Here is a 13,536-nt window from a genome sequence, read left to right as displayed (position 1 = left end):
TTCTCAGCTTGATAGCCAAAACGCTTGTGGTACCAGCATAGATTGGTTTGCTCTGTAGTGTCAGAGGAGCTACCTGCGTGATAACGACTACTAGACAAACTCCTCTGACGTGACCTAGGTCGCCTGTCACGTAGGGAATCAACATCTTTACGCATATTTTTCATTTGCAACTCCAAAGCAGATAATTTTGATAAAACTTCAGTTAATTTTGGGTCATCAGAAAATGAAGATTTAGGATTTGGTGAATTAACGGCATTCAAAGATGTAGGCATACTAGTGAGAGAATGGCAAAAAGATGCGTTAGGTTGGACTGCTAGAATTTTGTCGGCAGTAATTGCAAGTGTGTCAGTTTGGGCACTTGTTTGGACTTGCAAAATACTTTGTACATGAGCAGGAAGTCTCTGCATCCAAATAGTTTTCAGTAAACTATCTTGGATTGTGGTCGAACCTACTAGTGATCGAAGGTGGCGTAGGAACTGAGAAGGAGTTTTGTCACCTAGTTCCTCCTCCATCAATAGCTGACGAATGCGTTGCTCCTCAGATAGAGACAACCGTCTGATTATTTCAGACTTAAGAGTAGAGTAAGGAGTTTCAACAGGTGGATCTATTATAAGATCCTCCACTTCATTAGCATAGCGCTCATCAAGATGTGAAATGACATAAGAGTATTTAGTTGTTTCACTCGTAATGTGAGCCAGTGTAAACTGAGCCTCAACTTGGGCAAACCAGAGCCTTGGTTTCTCTTTCCAGAATGGTGGAAGTTTTATGCTTACCCGGTGGATGTGATGATCTTCATGTCGTTCGTCGGAATGGGCTGTATGATCTGGCTGATGCTGTGGTAGAACTGGTGGAAGATCAGGTAGGTTGGCTTCTTGAGGATGTACAGAAATGTGATTTTGTTCTTGTCTTCCATTCAAATCTTGAAGTTGTCTTTGTAGGTTGGCATTCTCACTCTCTAATTGAGCTAGGCGCTCCAAAAGTTCTTGGTCCATGGCGTAAAACGATAATTTGGGGAAAGGTGAAAAATAAATGAAGTTTTGGTAGAAGGTTGAAATTTAATGCAGGAAAAACATCAATTTAGTTTGAAATAATTTACTTGTTAGTCGGGGTCACCATTTCTAGCGGATAGACGCACTAAAACGAATCATTCTAGTAAAAGGTCATTTAATTTACAGAGAATAGTTAAGTAGTGTAATCCACTAGATTCAAATCAGAAAAACTGTTGTTAAAACTGTTGTTACCTAGGTTGCTAGGATAACAAAAAAATAAACAAATGATTAAAGTAAATACAGAACACATGGTTATTGTGTTAGACAGTTTAGTGGCACCACAAATATTTCTTCTTTGTTGCTCTTGTTGAAGTATAGCTTGTATGTTATGTTTCTTGACCGTAATCTACCCGGGCATTTAATTTCAATCTCAAGGGAAGGGTGATGTGATTCAACCGGAACCAAAGGATCCAAGGCCTGAGTAACCTCAACATGCTCCAAAGATGAGAAAACGAGATCCAGTAAAACTCCACGGTCGTTTTTGATGCCATTAAATTGCTGAAGTTCAAAAAGTTGAGCTAAATTGAGAATGGGAACAGAATTTGGATCAAATATAGTATTGTCGGTATCATCCCATATAGTATCAGGTAAGTTGAAATCCCCAACCAGAAGAATGGGACCATTAGAACCACTTGAAAGCATAATTTCTTCACATGCAGAACAAAACTGGAGATTTTGATTAACAGGCTTGTTTGGAGGAAGATACACAGCACTGAGGAGCAGATAGGAATTTGATAATTCTATAAGCGTAAAAACACATTCAACAGACTGTATTGGGGGGAAAAGCTCCCTGCTAACCAATCTATTACTTATGGCAACAAGAACTCCACCACCACTCAGCTTTTGGGAAGTCCCTTCAGATCGGTCACATCGATAAACAGCAAAGTCAGTGAGACCCAGCTCAGCATCACTTATCTCAGGTATTAAGTTGGTTTCCACTAAAACAATTATATCATAATCATGGGTTACTATAGAAAGCTTCAACTGATTTAATTTACTTCTCAGTCCATTAACATTCTGGAAGTAGATATTATTAATTTCGACATCGTTTCAGACTTTACTCGTTTTTTGAAGAACCTTTCACAATGTTTGGAACTCCATTGATGTGTTTGATGGTTAGACTTTCTTCTCCCTTTTTCTTACGTTCTTCAAGCTCACTCCTAATTTTCTTCAGGTACTCACATTCCTTTACCGTACGATCTCTTCCTATAGACAGGCCCTCATATGCAGCATCAAGAGTAGATACAACGTCCTGAGAGTACTTTATGTTGAATGTTTTTGCATCATTAGCTGATCCAAACACAACTTTAAGAGGGCGAACCTTGCCACGTACGAATTTCCCAAGCCTATAAGATCTTATCCGGCCAGTATCAAGATCGACATCCAAGGCCGAGACTATATTTTTAATATGTTGGTTGTCTTGGTCTTGCCTTTCCTTAGGGGATGCACCAGTGGGTTCCTTCAAATTGTGTACCAGAATATTAGCAGCTCGCTGAGACCTGTCATTAAGCTCACCAATGAGACATTCCGTATTAGTATGACCACCAGAAGTGCTCATCGTATTTAAACTCTCCTCCAGGGCAGAAATCCTAGTCTCCAGAGGCAGCAAGTCTAGGTTTAAGAGCAGAAATCTTAACACTAAGATCCTTTATGTCCTCATGTATAGGTACAATATCGTCATTCTTGAGTGAATCGACTTTCTTAATAAGCTGATCCATCTTCCCTGTGAGTTCATCAATTTGCGTTATTAATTGAACCATAGGACCCTTGATAGCCTCATCGCAATCAACCCGGTTGGAGTTCCATTTCAGTTTCTTATTTCCCGCAAACTTTGCATACTCAGCAGGTGGCATCTTTATACAATCAATGTGAAACCATCGTTCACAGTAACTGTCACAACCTATGGCTTTTTCATCATCCATTACCTTTTTCATACAAACAATACATGCTCCTTCAATGTTCATCATGGTGATTTGATTTTTGTATAGTATAGCTTCTTAAGACCAATTTGAAACAGATAAGTCCGTGCCAATACAGATGCAAGCGGAGAAGACAAATCCTTAAATCTGTTTGTTGGTAGGTATTGTATATAGTACTCTTTGTAGTAACAACAACTATTGATCAAGATGGCAGTAGAAAAAAAAGTTTCATAGATTCATTGACATATGATTTTGAGCTGCCGACCAGACGAAACGAATCGGTGTTAGTGACGTTTGACGTTGACTGACAAGAGTGACATACAGGTGGTTGACAGAATGACAGATCTGATTGAGATTGTTTAATCCTGTTAATTCAAATTCAGTAGTGAATTAGATTAGATGTTTATTAATAGCTGTTAGATTTGTTATTTATAAAGACGGAAGGCCACATAGAACTCACGGCTCCAAGCAGAAACAATGCAATATATGTGAAGAACATACGAGTGAGTTAAGCATAGGAAATAAGCAGTTTAATGGGAGCACAATTCACACTAGAACCAAACAGGCGGCCATCTTGAGCGCAAAAAAAAGTGTTGACTACAGCTACTCAGTAACTCAAATCGCCTACTAAGCCACTCAAGCAGCATATAAGGTGTGCATTGGCACACAACTGTTGTTGTTATGTTGACAGTAACTCAAATCGCCTACAGCTACTCAAGCAGCGTATAAGTTGTGCAGTGGCTTACAACTCTTTTGGTTATGTTGACTACAGCTACTCAGTAACTCAAATCGCCTACTAAGCCACTCAAGCAGCGTATAAGTTGTGCAGTGGCATACAACTCTTTTGGTTATGTTGACTACAGCTACACAGTAACTTAAATCTCCTACTAAGCTACTCAAGCAGCATATAAGGTGTGCAATGGCATACAACTGTTGTGGTTGTGTTGACAGTAACTCAAATCGCCTACAGCTACTCAAGCAGCGTATAAGTTGTGCAGTGGCATACAACTCTTTTGGTTATGTTGACTACAGCTACTCAGTAACTCAAATCGCCTACTAAGCCACTCAAGCAGCATATAAGGTGTGCATTGGCATACAACTCTTTTGGTTATGTTGACTACAGCTACTCAGTAACTCAAATCGCCTACTAAGCCACTCAAGCAGCGTATAAGTTGTGCAGTGGCATACAACTCTTTTGGTTATGTTGACTACAGCTACTCAGTAACTCAAATCGCCTACTAAGCCACTCAAGCAGCGTATAAGTTGTGCAGTGGCATACAACTCTTTTGGTTATGTTGACTACAGCTACTCAGTAACTCAAATCGCCTACTAAGCCACTCAAGCAGCGTATAAGTTGTGCAGTGGCATACAACTCTTTTGGTTATGTTGACTACAGCTACACAGTAACTTAAATCTCCTACTAAGCTACTCAAGCAGCATATAAGGTGTGCATTGGCATACAACTGTTGTTGTTATGTTGACAGTAACTCAACTCGCCTCCTATCTACGAAGCTTCTCACCAGCTCAGTTTATTGTCAAATCAAATCAAATCAAAACATCTTTATTTTCCTTACATGTACATGGATACTAAAATAGTGTCAAGTATAAAGTACTAAACTAGCTTAAAGATATAAATACATTTTAAGTATGAATAGGTATTTATTCAATGAGTTCCTCCATTGTATAAGGCGCCTTTCCTATTAAATGTTTTTTTAATTTAGATTTAAATAATTTATAATTTGATTCCTCCTTTATAGAGGCAGGCAATTTCCTTAGAATTAGTGATCCAGCAAAAGTTGGTTTTTTTTTTTAGAATTCCAGCTTATAGGTTGAAGTTACAATATCCTTTTTATGTCTTGTATTGTAACTATGTGGCACAACTGGCTCATATTTTAGGCTGTCTCTTTTAGCTATACATGCTATTTCAAAAGTATACGCTGCAAAAACTGTTAAAATATTTAGATTTTTAAAGTGAGATTTAACTGATTCATCTTTTTTAAGGTGTAACATAGTTCTAATGGCTTTTTCTTGCATGATTAGAATTTTATTTAAATTTTTAAACGTAGTTGCCCCATATAGTCCAATGCCATAGTTTATGTGAGAATGAATAAGAGCAAAATATATTTTTTTAAGTGCATCTAAATTGCACAAATAAGACATTCTTTTCAATGCGTACACTCCAGAATTAAGCTTTTTTAATAATTTTTCAACGTGTTTATTCCAACTTAGATGTTCATCTACATAGAGACCTAAAAGTTTGGATTCAGAAAGTTGTTCTATTGATTCTGAATCAATGATCAAATTGGGTTCAAGTTTCTGTTTACTTTGTTTAGTCGAAAAGGACATAAAGTTTGTTTTTGTTGTATTAAGAATCAAATTATTATTTTTTAGAAATTGTTGTATATTATACAATTCTACAAAGGCCGAAATTTCCAACTCCTCCTTACTTTTCCCCGCCACTGTTAAATTTGAATCATCTGCATATAAACAAATCTTACTCTTTTGAGGATTAACAATACTTTTAGGCAATTCTTTTATATAACATAAAAACAAAATTGGTCCCAAAATTGAACCCTGTGGCACCCCCCACTTAATTCTACGTTTATGAGAGTTAAATGTAGTTAAATAATTGTTTTTGTTTGATTTTTTTTATTTCAACAAATTGCATCCGACCATCCAAATAAGATTGAAACCATTTTAATGGGACTCCCATTAAAACTCAACTGTCAACTCTCAAAAGTGACAGATATTGACCTGTTGTTGCCTCTCTGTTCAAAATCCTGTTAGTTACAGTGAAATATCTTAACTTTTATGATTAATGTAAATTGTAAAGTTTTTTATGCCTCAGTGGACTCTTTCGCATTCATTTAAGCCTGCTATACAAACAAAGATCCTTAATACCTGTGCGCTTTATTATAGCCTTAACCTTTTTACAAATTATTGATTCTTATGAGTCTACTTTTGTTATAGATTGGTTGGTTGTCCCCCGTTTTGGCACCGCAAGCAAATGGTGATGCTTCGTAACATAATGGATGGAAAATACTCCTTCACTTCCCCAGAGTGGACAGATATTACAGGTAAATTCCATTATAATCTCAAGCTTAGATGTAAGTGTTAATAGTCAAATGTTGTTTATTCAGTTAATACATGTAATGGTAGGCAAGTACTGCTCGCTGATTAGTAGGATATCTGCGGAAATTTCCTGGACCAGCTGTCCTGGAACTCTCAAGATTACCCTGGAGAATCTTCACTTTCGAGACTTGGCTTTTCAAAGTCGAGCACAGGCTGAAAAATACTGCATTGCCCAATCCCAGGAATATGACCTAATGAGCCGTCATTTTGGCCTTTCTCTGCACAGAGGAAACGGCGGACTACTACTGCGCAGTTTTTTCTATTATGGCCCAAACCACCACAACGGAAGTAATTCTTCTCTTGAACAGGAGGATTCTTCCCTTACAGTTTCAGGAAGAGTGACCGAACCCGTGGCAGCGAAAGCATCGCGGGATGACCACCTCATTGATTTCTCTTTAGTCAATTTGTAGTATTGAAAGCCACAATGCTTTTAAATTAATTTTTGAAACGTTTGGTTTTTTTTTTAAGGAAATTGTAAAAGAAATTTATAGTCTATATGAACTATATTCAGTTTTAATTTCTAGAGGAGCCCAAGGATTTGATCCGTAAGCTGCTCGTTGTAGAACCTGCCAACCGACTCACTGTCAGACAAGCTTTGCAACATCCTTTCTTTCAACTTGTTGTAAGTAAACCTTGGTTTTAAGCTCTCGATCCACTGCAGTAGTCTCTTTCGAAACATACCCATTTCATATTTTATTTTGTATCATCAATGTTTTATAACTAAGTACGGTAACAACAAAACACAAAAGAAAAATTTCAAATTTCATGTCCAAGCTCCGATTAAAACATTTTTTTACATTGTAAATACTCAAGCCTAATATCATACTTCATTAACTCAATTTTCATTATTTGTAACCTCGGTGAAGACACATTTATAACATTTTTACTCATCAAACCTACCAAAGGTTTACAATCTGTTAGTATTTTAGTTGGTCTACCGTAAATGTAAAAATGGAACTTTTGATGCATGTACAATCGCTAACATTTCTTTTTCGACCTGCGAAAAGTTACTCTCAGTTTCTGTTAAACTTCTACTTGCAAAAGCCATAGGCTGATTATCAACCATAAGACAACACCCTGTTCCATTTTTTGAACTGTCACAATAGATAGTTAATTCTTTCTTATCGTCAAAATTTTCAAGCACTGGAGCTTCAGCGATTCATTTCTTTAACTCATCCAAAACACTCTGATGGACTGGCAACCATTGAAATATCACATTCTTTTTAAGCAATTCTCTTAAACAAAAATTTTTTTCTGAAAAAAATTGAAAATTGAACCTTGTGGGACGCCAAATTTAACAGGGCGAGTTTCTGAAGATATACTAATAAGTTTATTTGAGTTTGATAGAAACGTTACTTCGACATACTGACTGCGGTCACTAAGATATTACTGAAACCAATTTAGAGAATTTTTCGATATTCCTAAAGATTGTAATTTTTGTAATCAAATTTAGTGCTTTACACTGTCAAAGGCTTTAGACAAGTCCAAAAAAATGCCAGTTGTAAATTTTCCTTGGTCAACAGACTCAATTTCAGATTCCACAAATGAGACTGCGGCACTAACAACTGATCTACCAAATCTAAAGCCGTGTTGAATATCATCCAATAAATTGTATTTTTCTAAATAATTAATTAACTGGATTGAAACTATTTTCTCATAAACTTTAGATAAAGATGGAAGCAGAGATATTGGACGATAGTTGTTTACATCTGAAGCATCACCTTTTTTGGTACCGGGATAATTTTAGATTTTTAAAATTTAGTTGGATATGAACCAGTCATAAATGAAGAATTGATCAGGTGACTAAGAATTTTACTGATATCCCTTTTCACTTCCTTCAACACAGTTACTGGGACCTCATCATACCCACTCGACTTCGTACTTTTCAATGAGGTAATGATTTTTTCCACCTCATCACTGTTTACAGGAGTAAAACAGAACATAGGTTTAAGTAGTCTATCTGCTATACTTTTACATTTTGAGTTATTTTGAATATTCAAAGCATTAACATTTGGATTACTGTCCTTAACTATACTAGAAAAATAGTCATTAAAATAATTAGACAAAATTTTTGGATTGGATACTTTCTTGCCTTCAATATTTAACTGAACATTATTGACTCTGTTTCTGGGCTTATCCCCGACCTCTGGGTTAATCAGACCCCACACAGTTTTTTGTACATTAATTGAGTTATTAATTTTCTTTTCAAAATGTTCGCTTTTTGATTTCACTAACATATGCTTGAGGTTACATTTCAATTTTTTACATAATTTTGATAACTTAGAGTTCCTAGTTCTTCTAATTACTCTTGTTAATTGAAAAATTTTAGTATTTGTACTTCTGATGCCTTTAGTAGCCCAATTTTTATTATTGTTTTTAAAAGTGATTATAGTTTTAAGAAAAGCTTGATTGAAAAGGTAATTAAAAGTATTGTAAAACAAACCATATTTAAATTCAACAGGGGCAAAATACACATCTTCCCACGATTCTTTCCTTAATATATTTGAAAAATTACTAATGTTTTCAGGAGAAAATTTTCGCATCTCCATTTTAACAGGTTGTTTCTTTTTTTGTTGTTGATTCGGAACAATAATTGACAAAATTTTACCGTCGTGGTCAGATAGACATGTTATGATTCCTTCTACCACCATGTAAGACTTATTTATATTTTTAAAAAAAAAAATTGTCAATAGCAGTTTTTGTGTTGTCTACTGGGAAAATCTGGGGGGGGGGGGGTGGGAAAATCTACCAAATAACACATAGCATTATATTATATAGCATACTTATAATAATTTCTGTCAATAATCTATAATTTCTATTATTTTTCAAAACATTACTATTTATGTCACCTCCTATTATTATTGAGTCATATTTTTTGCTTATAAAATCTATCAAAATGTCTAGTCTATTTAAAAAAGTAACAGTATCAGAAGCAGGGGATCTATACAATCCTACAACTACAAATTTATAATTCCTAATACTGTAACTAGCAGCACAGAATTCAAACACTTTATCTTCTAAGAGTTGGTCATAAAATAATTGAGGGAAAACCACCTGCTTCCACTCAATATTAGTTTGAGAAAGAATAAGAACCCCACCTTTATTTGTATTTTGCCTGGAGTGGAAAGCATTAATTTGATAGTTTTTTATGTTTATTCGTGACATCTCATTGTTTTTAACATCGTGTTCTGTTAAAATTATTATGTGTGGACAAATTTCATCAATTGTCATTTCTAAGATATCAATTCTAGAGCTCAAATGTTGAATGTTTTGGTGGAAGACTTAAATCTTATTTATTTTACTTTTTGTTTTTTTATTTTTATTTGTTTTTTTTATTTGATTTTTTATTGAATTCATACAATCCAAACCAGTATTTAAAATACAAGTAATTACTTGATTTTTCATCTAGGCTAACTAGCTTGTAAGAAATTTTTCACTGTAATAGACATAAAAGACAGTTTTTACCACTTAAGCCTAGATGAAAAATCAAGTAATTACTTGCAAAGTTTTGCAACAATCTCATTGTATGAGGGAATCAAAAAATGCTCACGCCTTATAGCCTTGTTAAGATCTGAACAATCTAGACATAATCTTAAAGAACCATTTGCTTTCTTGATTACTACCAAGTACCAAGTTACTTACCCAGTTTTCGGGTTTATTTACTTTAGAAATTATTCCATCACCTTCTAACTCGTTAAGTTTTGACTTCAGTTTACTCATTAAGGCATAAGGTACCCTTCTTGGCGGTTTCACCACTGGTACTATGTTTTCATCAACATCAAAAGAACATTGTACGTTACAATGTTAAGTACATGATAAATAACTTTGAATTATAACATATATAACAGAATGTAAATCATATACGGCAATAAAAGTATTTGTCAAAACTCTTTTCAAAGTACATTATAATTTTAAGATAGGCTCGGCTTATTGCAAACAGTAAGTTGCTTGCATATCTCTAAGAAGGAAGATAAGGAAACAGGTTTGGTAAATAGTATTGAACAACATGTTTTTGTCATAAATTATCTTTGAATTTTGAATGAGGGTTGAGTTCGTAACCAGTACACAGTTTGAATAATCCCCTTCCCCTCTAAAAACCAAGAGATTTTTTAAAATTCTTCAGATAAAAAATTTATTTACAAAAACAAACCCTTGAAAGTGTTAATGATCGTGAACCCCCTGTGTCACGGATGTTTTCTACATGTTTTGTTGGTTTACAGTTGTGGGACCAGGACATTGCCCCTCTTAAGAAGAGTTTGGGCACTAGTTCTCGAAGACTCAGTCGTATATCTCAACTTGCCTTGGTAAGTTTTTTTATCCTCAACTCACCTTTGTGATAATCCTAATTTCTAATTCTGTCATAAGTCCATTAAAATTAGCTTTTATTTAACAAGCATTATTATAGTAGAGTTTTGATTAAATCTGACCCAAACTGCAGGCAAAAGGTTGTATAGCATAGAAAGTAATACAAACACCATTGTAAGCATATGAAATATCATCAAACAATATTCCCCACTATTAAACCTATTTGGCTTTAAGTTTGACCAAATAAAATTTAAGTTTGACTTTCATTCAAACCACCTCCTTTTTCTGTTTTGAAGCTGTAATGATAAATTGAAAAAATAACTGACAAAACCGCTACTGTTAAATATAAGGTAAGAAATACTCGTCAACTCAGCCACAGGTGCACAATTGTTACTAAGACGTAAGGGATAGCAGAGAGATATTCAGGTATGAAAGTTGATGAACTGTATTGTATGCAGAAAGCTTAAACAACCAGAAAGTACTGTCAATGTCTAAAGCCCATCTGTATCTTTTGATCATAGACAGAGTTCTGGTTACTAAAAACGTCACATTTGAAGACCATGCTGACATTAACCTGTATGGTAAAATTTATATGCTAAGTATTTGCATTTTCAAGCATATGCTTTGTTTGAAAATGAGAAAACAACAGGAAGTAGTTGTCACTTAGGTGAATGAGTTGTGATTTGTGATGAAATAGTTAATTTTTACTTTCTGCAATTTTGTGTGATGAATTGGTATTGCTCCTTTAATAAAACATGTGGTCCTTCTATGTAGGAGTTGAAGGCATCATCGTTTGATGCTAGGAAGAAGTTCCACTACGCCATAATGGTTGTCCGAGCAGTGGTGCGGATCAGTCGACTGAGGTATACCCCAGAACCCCTGTCTGTGGAGTGTAGTAGAGGTGATCCTTACAAGATCAAGGTTCTCAGGAAAGTAAGTAGTCTGTCTTGTAGCTTAACCAAACAGTCCAATAACCCTGTTATGGGGGAGCGAGCTGGCGTAGTGGTTAGAGCGCGGGACTTCAGTCCCTGAGGTCCCGGGTTCGATCCCTGCCAAGTCACCAATGGATTTTATCTAAGTGATAATGCCGCAACCCCTAGGTCTAGCCTGAAGTAATGTGAAAAACAATCCCAGGCTCGTGCCTAGCGTCCTAGGAAAAAAATAAAATAAATAACCCTGTTATGGCTTCAACTTTTAATGAACGTTTTTTTTTCATCCCAAATATTGGCTAGGATCTTTACGTTGTATGATTTTGTTACCACTTACTGTCAATGTTTATTGATGATTAAATCAATTTTTACTTTCTCCCCTATACCATAGTATATGGAGAAAGTATTGTTTTCGTCAAAATTTTCGAGTTTGAGTTTTGAGTGGATATATTCGTTTTGGGTCCCCCTGGACCCAAAAAAGTGGTTTTCGAAGTGATATCTGTGTGGGTGTGTGTGTGTGTGTGTGTGTGTGTGTGTCTGTGTGTCTGGATGTGTACAGAGCTAGAGACCACACCTGTGGTCCGATTTCGATAAAATTTGGTATGTAGGTTCTAATCCATGGTATCTCCAGGCGTTTTTTTCATTTTTTTGAAATTTTTATTTTTAATGGGGATTTTCCCATAAAAACCCATAAAAAACTGGAAAAATCAAATTTTCTCAAAAAAGGCCCTAACGATTTTGATAAAAATTTAGTATGTTGTAGCCCTTTCAATTCTGAATAAAATGGTACAAATCCCATATCTGTAAAAATTATGGTTCAAAAGTTATGGTCAAATATGTTATTTTCCCATAAAAACCCCATAAAAAATGAAAAATAGGATTACAGAAAAAAATCCAGCTTTGATTTAACATTGTATGTTATAGTCCTTACAGTTTTGATAGTCTTTTTAAATTTTTTAGAAATTTTTATTTTTAATGGGAATTTTCCCATAAAACCCCATAAAATAACGGAAAAATATGATTTTCCCAAAAATGGCCCGAACGATTTTGATAAAAATTTAGTATGTTAGGCCTATAGTCCTTTATATTCTGAACAAAATGGTACAAATCCCATTTCTGTAAAAATTATGGTTCAAAAGTTATTGTAAATTATGTCATTTTCCCATAAAACCCCCATAAAATAACAGAACAATCGGATTTCCCAAAAATGGCCCGAACGATTTTGATAAAATTTAGCATGTTATAGTCCTTTAAATTCTGAACAAAATTGTACAAATCCCATTTGCGTATATTTACTCTCACTACTGACACATGATAAAGGTTGTTGACAAACTTATGGGAGAAAGTATGTGTCAGAATGCTGATACCGTTTATTAAATTAATGTACTAACATTTAGCAACATATTTATGGATTGTTGGGGTTGGTAAAATGGTTGAGTCACGTAAAAAAATAACCACAGAAATAAAAAAATGTTGTACCCGGAAAAATAGCCAAAAGTTATATGTTGTAGTTTTGACATAATTTTATATGGAGTTTAAACAAGTAGTAGGACGTACATGGTCCTGATACTACTCTAGTATGCGAGGAAAAGATATAAATTTGGTATGATGGTACAGTAGACTCCGGATTATCCACAATAATGAGTGATTGTGGATAATGCAAACCTCACTTACCCCCCGAGAAATAACTAATGTTGACTTTGAATGTATAACTAAGCTTTAATATTGGTTTAGGTATTAATAAAACATTTTAAATGCAGTGTAGATACATTTTAACTTTGTTTCACACATTCTATTCATTTAACAAATAATACAGGAGAGCCTATGTTTAGGCCTGATAATTAAAAAAACACACACTAACCATAACTAATCTACTCATTTGTTGTAATCGGTGGCTCTTTGATGGAGTCTAGTCTGCCCACGAGATAGTGTGCATCCTCAGGCTAAACTTCTTAATTGTTGCTGTAATAATGTGCATCTAACTTGCATAGTATATTTTTCTATTCTTATTTCTTGCGATCGTGGTTAATCCACTCGTGCATGATTGTCGAGTCTACTGTATTTGAAAATATTTGCTTAAAATATTAAAATCATGTAGGCCTAGCAACTCCTAATTCTTTAAGCTTAACACTGTTATAATTTAGGTTTTTTTTCCTCAAAATGCTTTGTTGCAATTATCACAGTTGTTCGAGGACAGTAAAA

The 13,536-nt window shown here is 34.8% G+C and overlaps 1 protein-coding gene across 3 annotated transcripts in view; it reads left to right on the top strand.

Annotated features, from left to right (window-relative positions):
- Positions 1-13,536, top strand: part of LOC128998614 (phosphorylase b kinase gamma catalytic chain, skeletal muscle/heart isoform) — a 39,232-nt gene that overhangs the window by 19,864 nt on the left and 5,832 nt on the right. For all 3 annotated transcript variants that reach the window (XM_054424825.1, XM_054424828.1, XM_054424827.1), the window contains exons 7-10: positions 5,939-6,045; positions 6,625-6,722; positions 10,321-10,404; positions 11,180-11,338. In XM_054424825.1, coding sequence (XP_054280800.1) covers positions 5,939-6,045; positions 6,625-6,722; positions 10,321-10,404; positions 11,180-11,338 — 448 coding nt within the window. The remainder of the gene's footprint in view (positions 1-5,938; positions 6,046-6,624; positions 6,723-10,320; positions 10,405-11,179; positions 11,339-13,536) is intronic.

This window comes from Macrosteles quadrilineatus, unplaced genomic scaffold (genome assembly GCF_028750875.1).
Source record: "Macrosteles quadrilineatus isolate MER2022 unplaced genomic scaffold, UCM_ALF_1.0 Scaffold_7__1_contigs__length_78375512, whole genome shotgun sequence".
Classification (NCBI taxonomy): Eukaryota; Metazoa; Arthropoda; class Insecta; order Hemiptera; family Cicadellidae; genus Macrosteles; species Macrosteles quadrilineatus.
The sequence above is the reverse complement of the archived record's forward strand: the minus strand, read 5'-3'. Positions and strand labels throughout refer to the sequence as shown.